Here is a 13,610-nt window from a genome sequence, read left to right as displayed (position 1 = left end):
TTATTCAAAGCAAAAGTTACAATGCAAAAACAGCTTCGGAAAAAGAAGAACAGGGAACAGGCGAACCGGACGACGCATTTCGACTGCGTACCAAAACGTTATCCGACAATTGCTGTTTTTTACTCGCTTGACTTCAAATAAAGGGGTACCACATCGAATAACACGGTGATGAAAGATATTCAAGCAACAGGCTTGCTTTTAAGCTGCCCTTTCATCGACGATGTAGTCGTCAGTGCGTAATTTGACTTTGAAATCTAAGTGTGACGTCTATCGCGTCATCAATAGGAACAAGAAACCAATGCGTTCCCTTTTCTTAAATGAAAATAAACCTTAATAAATTCCGTTTTCCACTCTTCTGTAACTTTCTCTATAATGATAGTGTTAAGATCAAATTGACTACCAAAATTCTTGTGTGTACTTATTTAGATAAATTTAAATAAAATTATGATATTTCTAATTTCCAAATATTTCATGGATCTAAGCAGATGTTCGGTGCGTCTCGCTATAACGAGGTTAACGATAAATAACATATTTAGAAAGAATGGATGAAAAGTTGCCTAACACAAAGCACCTTTCGTTTCGTTGAAAAGTACAATGATAATTAATGACTATACATCGATCAGCTTGGATTTATACGCTCTATCCCGTCACTAAACACGCTGGGCATCGTTAGCCGAGTTAAAAACGGTTCACCTTACGGATGTCTACGTGATTTCCTGCAACGTTAGAAATTTCGATGCCTTCTAGTTCGGAGAATTTTTTTATATATAGTCGTTACAATTCTGTTTTAAATACTTGCCCTAACAACAATTTTCGGATAATAAATTGCGTAGTCTCTCGTATCTGAATAATCTTCTCTTTATTACGTCCATGACATATTCTTATTAATCAGTTAAATTTATTATCTGCATAATTATATTAATTTTATTTTGTATAATAAAAAAGAAGGTTCTCGAATTGATATTGTCTTCTATTTATTATTTTAAGCAAAATTTTAATTACTATATAAATCAAAGTTCTCAAACAATCTACTCCTTATACGTATCGCAATATCGTGAAACTAGTAAAACATTTTAGAGTGAGGAACGTGATTAGCGGCAGGTTTTGGAATTAGGTGAAGGACTGCAGAGCTTACATACGCATGAGGATCAGCACGAACTCGTAAGAAAAACAAATCTGAACTCGTATGCTAAATGATTCAATAACCAACGATACGAGAAGCTTATAGGGTCATCGTAAGCTATTCGCGATCTAAAAACAATTGATATTCACTGATTAATCCTGTAAATTTTTCATTTATCTTCAAAGTACATGTTATAATCTTACAACGGTAAAGGAATCCCTATGGTGTTCTAACTGTACAACTATAAAGTATTGAAGGCGGTTTCTATGGGCGGAGAGGAACACAAAAACCTGTTCGTTTTCACTGATTTTTCGATTTGATAATATGCGACCATACAGTCCCTCTAGGAATATTAACTTCAGACTCAAAAGGAGAATTCTAATCGTTCCAGACAAATTGAACGATAATTCATTGATGTGATCGTTTGTAGGTTTTACCTACAAATTTAATGAACTGCATATTATTGCAGCCGCGGCGCGGATTAAAGGCTGTCGACCGCAAAATATTTGGCAAAGTACCACCCCCAACCTGTGTATACCTAAAGCCCCACCTATTTTTGGCGCGTACTGACTGGCATTAAAGATTACCATTTTAATCAAATCATTAATCGTGTGAATCAATATCAATGTGAAAAAAATAGACGTGTAAAACATATGTATGTATATAGAATCATCGATATCTTTATTGCGTGAAATTATGCCGACTTTGACTTGGGTTTTATTTTCAAGTAACTGAAATGAAACAAGTTGCAGCTTGCAAATGGACATATATTTGGAGGGAAAGCTGTAGTTAGCCTTGCCAATAAATTTATTAGTGAATTGTATAAATAGGTCAGCAAATGGAATATGTGTAAGAAGATGGAGCATTAATCATGAATTTTTAAGTAGGTTTCTGTAACTATAAGGCAAACATACAAAAATTTACATCCTTTAATAACAGTTTAAAACGAAAGAAATTAAGTTTATTTGTAATATTCGGTTATTTATCGTTAAAAGAAGAACCGATGTGTTGTCGTAAAATGCTTACAATTGGCAAATTTATTTTATAATTTATACATGGCGTGTTACATGAAATCACATTCATCTCAAACTACAGTTCAGATCGAAGATAATAATGAAAAAATAACGTATAGAAATAAACTATGAATAATATGACCGTGGATGCTTAGCTAACAGCGATCTATGTGAAATACAAAAAGTAAATCATAGACTTTTTAGCTCTGATCCATCACATTGATTTCATTTACACTGCTGCCGGTACAATCTTTTTGGATTATCTCGAAGAGTGGCTGAAGTTCGGGTGTTGATTTGATCTGCGTTACAAACTCACTCAACGATGGATTTTTATCTGAAAAAGACATACAGAATTTTCCAAACTAATCAGTAATATCATTTTAAACATTTCAAAAAGAAAATATAATTTTTTAATCGTTTACCAGCATCTGGAATAGTTAATAACGCTGCTACAGCTCTCAGTGCCGAACGTTTAAGTTCATCTTGTTTCTCATATTCTTGCTTCACTGAATTCGCCTTTACTTTCATTGTACAAGTGCTCTTCAATGGTTCGACTAATCGTTCCAGCCCTAAATACAATCAAACTTCTCATTAATAAAGATCAACAACTACTTTTTTAATTTATAATTTGATGTACAATACACATACTTTGCAAGACTGCTGTAGGGCATAATTGAGCGAGTCTCGCAGTCATCAGATACGTTAGCATCTTAATGTCATAATGATCTCTGAGACCATTCTCGACATGATTCAAGAATTTAAAAACATCAAGTCGATCAAGGCAAGAATCGAGTAACGTGTACATGCATTCAAACGCTGCTTTTCTAAGATCTAGACCATCGTCTACTGTATGTTTGAAGGGTCCCATTTCAACTTCCCTTATTAGTTCTTTCTGCATTTAAATAATTAGAAACACCAAACAATTAGTTATATAGGAAATTCAATAGCTTTACAAGGAATTAAGTAGTTATTTGTTATTAATCAAAGACCTTTATCTTAGTTTCAGTATAAAGATGTGGTAACACAGAATCTAATAAATCCCTTATGAGCATTGGTTTATTGTGAGCAGCTGAGTTAAATGCAACTAAAGCTACCCTCCTTACATTCAAGTCGGGATCTTCTAGAGCAACTAAGAAATTGCCCATACATTGCTTCAGCATAGCATCTATTTGTTGTGGCTGTGAAGAATTATAAATTATTAATACAGGTTTTAATAATGAAACAGTATTAACGTAAAGAATGAATAAAATGAAATACCTGATCAGAAATAGTGAATTTAACAGCGGTAACTGTAGTAGTTCTCATAAGTGCAGACGATGACTTTAACGATTCTTGTAATCTTGGTAACAGAGTAGCAGGGTCGATCAAAGTGAGTTTTCCTAAACACTCCGCCACAACATTACGCGTGCCTTCTTCTGTACATTCGCAATGCCTATATAAAAGCATCCAAATCGAAGGCACGAAGTTTTGTAAATGAGATACACCGGATGGACTAGCAGATTGACACGTAATAATCTATAATACGTTATATTTTAAAGATATTTAATGTATTCAATAAAAATAAGAGATCATTATTTCAATATTTCGTACAATTTACCTCTTTCAATGAGTGTAAAAGAAGGTACTGACGCTTTGGTTGTGCCTCGATTTCTTTTAATATAAACGGTAAGTATTCTGGAAGATTTCCGACTGCTATGTTACCCAATGTGTAACTAGCTGCTGATTTCACTTCCTCCGAGTGGGAGGAAAATGAATTTAATATTGTATGTTTTAGAGAAGTGATTCCGCTCAAATCCCTGAGTAAGAAAGAATTAACTATAATACGAAAGGAGATACTTAATATCAATGTAATGTAATATACTTACACATGTCTGCCTATTTCACCGATTACCAATAACGCGAAAATATGCTGCGCATCGCTCTGAGGGTTCTGAACATCTTTTAAAAATTGTTCTACTACCGCTTGAGCTTCTTGATGCCATGTGATTGTTAACGCAGCTGCGCATTTGGCAAGGGAATGATAAGCTTGTTTGTGAAGTACAGACTGACTGACTGGAAATAATAACATTGAGAGCAATTCTCTGTAACCAAGACCTGGTATATCTGCTTGTACTAAAGCTTGGAAAAATTCCAGCATTGAATTCAAAGCCACCCCTGGAATATAAAAGAAATCAGTTACTAATTTTCTTTGTAGTATTTTTTTCACTGAATTTTATTGAATATATATTACCTTGGAGGAGTGGAGATTTCACCAAAACTAATATTTCCGGTAGGATGTTATCAGAAACCCTTGTAAGAGCAACTGAATGTAATTTCGCTATAGTGGTCAAAAGATTAAGGGTTAATTGCGCAATATGTAAATCAGTCTCGTTTAATAACGCTGGTAATTCTGTAGTAACCTAATAAAGTATTTTATTAGAATAATAATCGTTTCAGCAAGTATGAGTTTGTTTTTATCATTTCTATTACCTTATCTAATAAATCTGCATGCAGAGTAGTACTATAATTTCGAACCAAAGTGTCCAAAAGTGGAAGGGAACACAGCTTTAAAGCACGCTGATTTTTTCTTAAGAAAGATCCAAGAATTGGAATTGCCTCTTCCTATAAAAAATTCAACGATATTGTTTAAATACAATAACATACTTGAAAACATAGATTAGTAACCCACAGTATAATGCACATACCATAATTTGATTAAGATCTACTCTTAAAGGAGACGATGCTATACATGTTAAAGCTTTTACTGTTGTAAGTCGTGTGATCTCATTACGAAGTCGATCCAAAAATATAGGAAGGCATACGTGCAATTCATCAGACAAAGTATCTCCAAAATGCGCGAGAATTTGACCCATACAAGCAATCGCTCTTTCCTTTACTTCTTGATCAATATCCGCTGTTCTCAATCTCATTAATGTACAACGATATATTTCCCCAGATAATGTTGCAAAATCAAAATAACACGGTTTGTCTGAAATAATTTTTAAATACACTATTTAACCTTCTGTTCTAAAGCCATTACTTGACAAAAAATTATGATTTACAACTTACCGTGTGGTCTAATTACTTGCACAAGTTGCTGCAATACTAGCAACGCTTCTGCTGTAATTTTATAAAACGGATCTCCGACAGCAGCAATAATTGGCGGCGCTAACACTGCCATGTGAGCGTGGAACGCTTCAGGTTGATGAGTGATTAATAATGTATGTACAAAAGCCAATGTATCAATTTTCATATTCGACGAAGAGTTTTTATCTCCCAGAGAGTATTGTATACCAGGTATCAGTGCAGGTATGTGATTACTTAAAGCACCAGGCAATACAAGCACTAACTCTTTCAACAGTGAGAAACAATCTTGCCTCGTTTTAATGCTCTTTTCTTTCATTTGACGATGGACAGCTTTTACAATTAGCGGAACTTGTTGTTGTAGTAAAGAAGTTGGTCCATCGTCATCTTCCATTGCATCAGGATCAAGAGGTACACCAGTAGCTGGTCTCGTTTGTCTTAAAAGCGCAATATACGCATGGAAAATATCAGACTTTACATTTTCCTCTCTTTCTACAAAGCATATATAATACATAAATATTTATTTTAGTGACCTTTTAAACGATATTAATTTTGTATTAAACAGTTTTGTCGCATATAAAATATACCTTTAAATCTTGAAATTAAGGCTGGAGAAACAACTTTATAAAGTTCGGGAAGAAGTTCCCGTCTACTAGATACAACAGCCTCAAGACACTTTGCGGCTGCTCTACGAACTTTCCAACTCATATCATCATCATCAGAATACTCATCTTCTGCATCTTCCTCCCCATCTTCTTCTACTTCCATCATAACATCCTCTCCATCAGATACATCATTCATATCATCATCATAATTGTAGTTTGGATCATATGTAATGTAAACCAAACAAATTTCTATAATCTAGAAGGAAATATTCATTATCTCCAACTTCTAAGAAATTCTAACAAGTTTAAAATATTAAAGTTGCTCACTTTATTAATGTGTGGAGTAATTTCTTTAGGACATCTGTACACAAAAGACTCAAATGCTTGCAAACAATACTCTCTTAGCTCATCATCATCCTCATTACTATATTGTACAATTAAAGGCATTACCCTTTCTATTTGCTCTCCAAATCTATGACCTGCTTGACGGCTAAAATTTAATGTTGTAAATTAAAAAGATGTAAACAAATGTATAAAATCTCATAAAAAAAACTTACCAAATGGAAGCAATACACTGTATATAAGTACGTATTACATTTTTTGCTGTTTGTGTACAAAGACCTTCAAGTAAGTGATCCAAAAGTTTATTGTACAAGTAATTGTTACTTGAAGTTAAAAGATGACTCAGTGCTACTATAGTACGTTTTCGAACCGCTTGACGAGGAGAAGAAAGTTGTGGTAATAATGCAGCCAAAATAATGGAATGAAACGTGATTAATAAAGCACCAAATCGAGACAATAAATCAGCCACAATGTCAAGTGCCTCAAGTTGTACAGATACATCTTCCTGCTATGTAAAAAAGGATTAATTTCTTTCATGCTAAATATATGATGTAAATTTTTATTAATGATTCTAAAATGTATTACTACAAATTTAACAATAGCAATTACTTTTTCTATAGCACTACTAAGTCTGCCAGTTATTCGTTTACAGACATTTGCAACAAGTGCACTGGATCCCAAAGGAAGCTCAGATATTACAGTCTTCAAACCAATACTTGAAATATCCCTTAACTGCTCCTTGTCTGATACCATGTTACTGCACAAGGCATCTACAATAGTTTCCACTTGGTACTCCTTTACCTTATTGACTAATGGGCCCAAACTGAAATCGGACACGTTTCTATAATCGTGTCCAAATACAAAGAAAATCTTGCAAACATAATAGGCGTTTCGAGCACACAAACAATTAAATACATTTAATTTTTAAGGGAAAGTGTAAGAAATGTTTAAAATAATATAAAATATTACAGAATTTTAAACAAAATACAATTACACTTCAAATTTAATCTAGATATAACTGTACCATTTTACAGCAAGATTTTGTACTTCTCCATTTTTGTCCTCCAATAATTTCAGAAGCATTTTTACAACTTTACGTTCTGAATCATCATCCAATTTGATATTGTCTTTTTGCAGCTCACTCATTAGATCATTAGTTGCCATAAATCTAAAATCCTTGTCACTGGATGTCATCTGAGACAATCAAAGGAATTAAAATATCTATATATTGTAAATGTAAAACAAGATTATTTTTAATATTTTAAAACTATAGGCTTCATTAAGCAATTAAAAGAAAAACTTACATTATTATATATAACACTTTGTATACATCTGTATACAAAGTTAATTAAGAACACAAAATTACTAAATTAATAATAAGTAATACTAAGTTTAATAGTCATTGCAAATACACAAAATTTCAAATTGTTTGCAAAAAAGATTAAGCAACATATATACGATATATTTGTGACAGCTAAGAACACCTTTGTTTCTTGATGACAATGAATTTATTAGTCCATAAATGAAAGTATCTAATATATACTAATGAAGTATTAGGTTCTATGTTATAAAAAGATGAATTACTTTAAACGAATAAAGCATTGTTACTGATAATAAAAGTTAGTACAAAGTTTATTATAGAAGTTGTAGTATATTTTTTTAAGGAATAAAGCGAGGTTATGTAGAATTTCAATATTATCACCGGGTTAAGTGTTAACATCCTTGACACTTATTATCTTATAGCAATCAACGATAGGATTCATAATATTCGCTCGAAGAAACATGTTAAATACCTTCTCCAGCAAGTTTGCAATTTGATAAGAGACACTAGCCATGATTGAAAACTTTTTCACAGCCGGTTACAGTTGTCGTTCCGATATTCTACGTTATAATGAAACGAAAAGAAAAAAAATTACGAAGTTTCGTGGGAGCAGACGACACTGAATTCGATTCCGTTTATTCAATCGAAGATCTTGTTAGAAACTGTATTTTAATGAAATTTAGCTGTCGGCAGCATTTCAATATTGCGAATCTTTACCGCAACTTGGACTGCCAAAATTTTGATGGTAATTGCGTTCCTAAACCTAGCAGAACAATAACTGCAAAAAAGAAACATCAAAACACTGTCTCGCGATTGGTTCATTTCTTTACCACTTTACTTCACGTAAACATTAATACTCTTTGGAAATCTCAAATAAGGATAACATTAAAAGTCATGTATTAAGCACATTTTTAATGTCAAGTAAAAAAATATATTCACATTAGTTTACATTCTTAACATATTGCTGCCTTTATCATTTAGAAATTAATTACTTTTCCTTATCTTTTACTTGTTTTAACTTAGTTAAAATTGAAAAATTTTTGTCACTTAAAGATAAAATATAAAACAGTATCATTATATTACTTGTAAGAAAAATAAATAATCTTTGTACTGATAAATAACAGTTGGATAATACTATAACATTTTAACAACACTGTTGTTGCACATTTTTAATCTGATTCATTTCTTGTTTCTTTGCTGGTACCTTCATTTCTCCCTTCCTGTTACATCAATGTTATTAATATTTTATTATGTATATACATTTGTAAGTAAAACTTATAAAACATACCTGCATTTCTGAGGAATTTGTAGATTCTGTCAAAGAATTTTGATTAAGAAAACATGTAATAGGCTTTTGCCATTCTGGTGTTTCTCTTGGATGATATGCATTACCACCTGAACTCTTTCCTGAAATTACACTTTTATATAAATACTACATTATCAGTATAAACATTTTTAATTTTTGCATAATATTTAGAATTTTACCTTTGCTGCTACTTGTTTTTTTAACTGGTGTGGCAGTTTTCGCAAGTTTTCTTGGTGCTTTGCTACCAACAGCTAAAAATATGTTTAACAAAATTAACTGTCTTTTAATATTCTAGTAATCAAAAAAAATACTGTCGTGTACATGGATAGAAAAATAAGATTTTAACAAAATTCAGTAAGTGAAAAATGAAATCCAGAATTGAAATCAAACGGAAGAACAAAGAAACAATAGATGTTTTTAAAGAATCTAACAAAGTAATGAATTTTTAAAATATTTCTCACCTTTCACAGGTACACGATCCGCTTTTGTTCTCACCATGCTTTTAAGTATTAATATTTCTAGTTTACAACCTTAAAAAATAAGAAAACAACTAATACGTATTACGGAACTTCGTTTACAATGTACGTTTTTCAAAATGAAATATGAACCCCTGACTACCATTGTATTACCTTAAGTATTTCCAAACAGGGAGGCCAACACATAAAAAATTTCACAGTAAACACGATAGGTAATTTTAATGGTATAAAGGTCGACTTTAATGTTAATAATTCGAAAAATATGAGTTCCTTGATTTTTAATATTTTAATGCATAAAATTTTATGTTAATATCCAACATATTATTACTACCGTATTATTTATTTTTACATAGTTAAAAGAAAATGTAAATTTATAGATAAATAAAAGATATACTCTTTGTAATAATTACATGTTTTTATTTAAAAAGAGAACTATTGCCGATCGTAACAATGTCACTTAAGCAAAAATACTTTCAAACTGTTTTGCACACGGAGGAACATTTAAAATTTTATTTCAAATATTTTTGCGATGCATTTAAATTAACGTTACATGTACTTATTTATATTATTTGTTTTTACAAATTCCTTTCAATAAATTAAATTATACCATCAATTTTTTGTATGATTAATACATTTTGTAACATATTAAATAATATACCTATAACATAAATGCAAATAGCATATCGTAACTATTTCGTCATTATATGATCACGTCATGTCGTAATACTGATACGCCATAATCTAATTATTTCACAATAATATTGTATTTTAAACAGGCCTTTTGTTTAAATGAGATATAATAAACATATCTCAAATAATTTCTCAAATATAACAATTTTTTTCGTGGATGGTTATATAAAAGGTTTCATTTTGGACAGTAATCGTGTACTTCGTTAGTACATGTATAAGCTTTGAAAGAATGTCGAGTACACTTTCGCGCAAAAAATATGGCTATGTTGGTAAGTGTATATTATGTAACTTAATTTTAATACTGAATCACAGAGACCCGTTAATGGGTAAGCAATAAATTACACTTTTTAAGAAGTCTGCATACTTCTTGGGAACGAATTTGTGCTTGTATTGGGAGGGAAGCAACATCAATTTTGAACAGATTGTCTGGTTCTTTTTGCAACATTTAAAATATACATGATCATAAACAAACGCGTGTTCAATTTTTTTTAAAAGATACAAATTCCAAATATCAAGCGAAATAAAATTTCAATTATTCTTTTTCCATTCCACTTACAATCGAAACATATAAAGTATTCATATGTAATTCTAAAAAAACAGCACAGAAATGACATTCGAAATTATTAATCTAGTTATTACTTTCAAATGTTGTTCCAAACATTTAACAGTGTGGATATATCCTCATAATTCTCTGGATAATATATAAATTACAATTTTTACTAAATTTATGAAATTGAAGGGATTTCGAAGTTGACGCTAAGATTTTCAGATTGTGCTAATTTTACAATTGTTGATAATTTAACTGCAACTCGGGCAGCTTCATCAAGATCATCGATTGGTACAATTTTTAAACCTGCGTTTGCAATAAGAGCTTTCGCTTCGTCTACATTTGTACCCTAAAATAACATAATTACATACAATTAAATTGACATCTCAGTTATTACTTGTACAAGAATATTTGTATGTGTATAAAATTACTATACCTGCAGTCTAACAACAACAGGAATTTTTAAGCTAAGTTCTTTAGTTGCAGCTATGATACCTTCTGCAATAACATCACATCTCATAATTCCACCAAATATATTGACTAAGAGAGCATGAACCTGTGTTAATACATAAATTTATCAATTTTATCAACATAAAAGGAAATCGTCTATGAGTAACATGTATATTAAATGACTTACTCTTGGATCAGATGTAATTATTTTAAAAGCTTCTTTCACAGCAGAAGTGGACGCACCGCCACCCACATCTAAGAAATTGGCTGGTTCTCCTCCATGTAATTTTATGATATCCATAGTAGCCATGGCTAAACCAGCTCCATTTACCATACAACCAATGTTACCATCAAGTGCAATATAATTTAAGTCAAATTTAGCAGCTTCAACTTCTTTAGGATCTTCTTGAGTCCAATCTCTCAAGGAAAATAGTTCTTTTTGCCTGAATTCTGCATTATCATCGAATCTACACTTGCAGTCTAAAGCGAAATCTAAGGATTATAAAATAAAGTCAATAATTTAATGTTATTTTTCATAATATGTGATGAATTAAATTTTTGTTAATTGATCTTACATTTTCCATTAATATCTTCAGCAAGAGGATTTACCTCTAAGAGAAGGGCATCTTTTTTAAGAAACATCTGATACAAATTTATAATGATATTAGAAATGTAATCTTTAACATTTTGAAGACCAAGCTTAACAGCAATGCGCTCGGCCTGCTCTTTCGTAATACCCTTATGAATATCAATGGGTTCATACATAATAGCACTAGGATTTGTTGCAGCAACTTCTTCAATATTTACACCACCTTGACTTGAAGCTATTATGACTGGACCCTTAAATTAAAAAAACTTGCAATTAGAAATATTATTACTATGTTAATTAGAATCATATTTATTCAACAACTTACACCAAAGGCTCTTTCCATCATGACTGCAAGGTAGTATTCTTTGCGAGGAAACATTCTCTGTGTTACCATAACTGCATTGCATATCCTACCCCCTTCTATATTTATAATATTAAAAATATATTATTATACATAAAATAACTTACGTTTCACACATCTTTACACCACTAATACTAGTCCCCTTAAAATGGCCTTTCCCTCTGCCACCAGCTAAAACTTGTGCTTTCAGAACAATGTCTTTGGTGTTTAAATCAGCAGCAAGTTTTGCAGCTTCATCTGGAGTTTTAGCAACTCCAAACTTAGGAGTTGGTACTCCAGCTTCATTTAGCAGACTGTAACTGATGTGTTCGTGAACATTTAAGTTCCTGACTGGTTGCTTTACTAAGTTTGTTTTGCATCCCAATATCTATATGAATGAAACAATGTAAATATATCCTGAACAAAGAATAAAACTTGAATATTAACATATATTGATTATATGGGTAGTAATAATAGAACAGTCTGATGTGGTAGAAATTACAATTATATGTTATAGTATTAATTAGTTTTATTTGGCATATTGAATATAATTGCATAATGCAAAATTATACTAGTATAATATATATTACAAATAATATTCATCAATATGTGAATATAGCAACATGCAAAACAATGTTCAATGCAAGAAATAACACTAAGTATCAATTGCTCATGAACTTTAAGTAAGCTTTGGCCTCAAGGTTTAAAAATATTTCAAACTCAAAGATCAATCACTGTTAATGACCCACATACTTCTAATTGCATCCTTGGCACTTGTACTGTACTCTGTCTTTGATAAATAAACATATCCATTGAACAACACAAGCATAAATAACATATAAAAGTCATACAACAATAAAAAAAAAATATTTTTTAAGTAATTTACAAAGAAAAATGACACAAATAATTCAAAAACGAAGGAATAAAATAATCGATAATGAGATATTCGATTATTTGAAATTCGAACATTCAACAAGAATACAAATTTTTTCTAATTTGACAAGTGACACTTCGTTCGCGCATAATCTAATAACTATTAATTAAATACGAACGAATGGACCAAAGTCAATGGCCAACGAATCAAAGGTTGATCATGGAAATGTTCACACTTCTATTGCATAATTGTCATACTCTAAGTTTGTGAAAAAAGTAGGTTTAGTGCAAGGCCGCAATCTTTGGCTTCGAATCGCCTGACCCTGGCGCCCAATTTAGCAGACTACAGACATCTAATATGGTGATTACTCCACTTATGAATCATTGGCGTAAATACAGATGATTTTTGGAAGTGCAAATAAAAGGAATATGCATATATGAATCTATGCAAACAAAAAAAATAACAGCATATGAAGAATAAACTACCCTACGTACCTTCGACCCGTTGAAACGGGTGAAATTTTCAATGAGTGAGATAGTCCGAGACAACATGGTAGCCATCTTACTAAAGCAGTGGCAGTGGACTGCGAAGTGTAAGCTGCGCCTTCATGTCCCCACCTTTCTTGACGTTTCCTACAAAAACATGACGCAAACTCCACGAACAAAGCCCGCGATGGCAGCACTTCTTTGCGCTATCAAAATTTTCTGCCAAAATTTAATTTTTCATTTAGTATTTGAAATATGATTACCAATTATTTCGTTATTAATCTTTATTTTCGTGCAATTTTGCTGGTAAGTTATGATATTCTCATAATACAATTTTATCATAATATAATCGAAAGTATAATAAATTATTACACTATAAATTCAAA

At 31.5% G+C, this 13,610-nt stretch overlaps 3 protein-coding genes across 4 annotated transcripts; all 3 read right to left on the bottom strand.

The window, feature by feature from the left end:
* Positions 1 to 2,186: 2,186 nt before the first annotated feature.
* On the bottom strand, positions 2,187 to 8,187 carry LOC108575290 (cullin-associated NEDD8-dissociated protein 1). Of its 2 annotated transcripts, none has more exons than XM_017938049.1 (17): positions 7,940 to 8,187; positions 7,171 to 7,340; positions 6,756 to 6,969; positions 6,362 to 6,654; positions 6,132 to 6,294; positions 5,787 to 6,060; positions 5,185 to 5,691; positions 4,821 to 5,104; positions 4,606 to 4,737; positions 4,367 to 4,535; positions 4,002 to 4,290; positions 3,734 to 3,932; positions 3,394 to 3,651; positions 3,126 to 3,314; positions 2,785 to 3,028; positions 2,559 to 2,705; positions 2,187 to 2,470 (listed from the first exon to the last, which is right to left on the bottom strand). In XM_017938049.1, the coding sequence occupies exons 1-17, from the start codon at positions 7,979 to 7,981 to the stop codon at positions 2,337 to 2,339; spliced, it is 3,708 nt and encodes a 1,235-aa protein (XP_017793538.1). In that variant the 5' UTR covers positions 7,982 to 8,187; the 3' UTR covers positions 2,187 to 2,336. The 2 variants fall into 2 exon arrangements, with proteins under 2 accessions (XP_017793538.1, XP_017793539.1); XM_017938050.1 differs by having other exon boundaries at positions 6,362 to 6,651.
* Positions 8,188 to 8,636: 449 nt separating this feature from the next.
* LOC108575278 (PCNA-associated factor-like) lies at positions 8,637 to 9,271 on the bottom strand. The gene is made up of 4 exons (XM_017938034.1): positions 9,235 to 9,271; positions 8,953 to 9,024; positions 8,756 to 8,874; positions 8,637 to 8,687 (listed from the first exon to the last, which is right to left on the bottom strand). The coding sequence occupies exons 1-4, from the start codon at positions 9,269 to 9,271 to the stop codon at positions 8,637 to 8,639; spliced, it is 279 nt and encodes a 92-aa protein (XP_017793523.1).
* A 1,341-nt stretch (positions 9,272 to 10,612) lies between these two features.
* LOC108575285 (succinyl-CoA ligase [ADP-forming] subunit beta, mitochondrial-like) lies at positions 10,613 to 13,347 on the bottom strand. The gene is given in 7 exon segments (XM_017938041.1): positions 10,613 to 10,835; positions 10,923 to 11,042; positions 11,124 to 11,428; positions 11,512 to 11,776; positions 11,851 to 11,945; positions 11,980 to 12,253; positions 13,234 to 13,347. Coding segments are annotated over 7 exon segments (1,296 nt in total). The 5' UTR covers positions 13,300 to 13,347; the 3' UTR covers positions 10,613 to 10,664.
* Positions 13,348 to 13,610: the final 263 nt, after the last annotated feature.

The sequence above is a fragment of the Habropoda laboriosa genome, unplaced genomic scaffold (genome assembly GCF_001263275.1).
Source record: "Habropoda laboriosa isolate 0110345459 unplaced genomic scaffold, ASM126327v1 scaffold244, whole genome shotgun sequence".
Taxonomy (NCBI): domain Eukaryota; kingdom Metazoa; phylum Arthropoda; class Insecta; order Hymenoptera; family Apidae; genus Habropoda; species Habropoda laboriosa.
This window is presented reverse-complemented; position numbering and strand designations above follow the sequence as displayed.

Bases quoted from the DNA above. Each gene is read 5' to 3' on its own strand.
- LOC108575290 (XM_017938049.1), bottom strand. From the start codon at position 7,981: ATGGCTAGTGTCTCTTATCAAATTGCAAACTTGCTGGAGAAG. The intron at 3,315-3,393 runs GTATTTCATTTT...AATTCTTCACAG, and splicing joins AATTCACTATTTCTGATCAG to CCACAACAAATAGATGCTAT. The intron at 2,706-2,784 runs GTATGTGTATTG...GATTGTATTTAG, and splicing joins CCCTACAGCAGTCTTGCAAA to GGCTGGAACGATTAGTCGAA.
- LOC108575278 (XM_017938034.1), bottom strand. From the start codon at position 9,271: ATGGTGAGAACAAAAGCGGATCGTGTACCTGTGAAAG. The intron at 8,875-8,952 runs GTAAAATTCTAA...GTGTAATTTCAG, and splicing joins AAAAACAAGTAGCAGCAAAG to GAAAGAGTTCAGGTGGTAAT. The intron at 8,688-8,755 runs GTATGTTTTATA...TTGATGTAACAG, and splicing joins CAAATTCCTCAGAAATGCAG to GAAGGGAGAAATGAAGGTAC.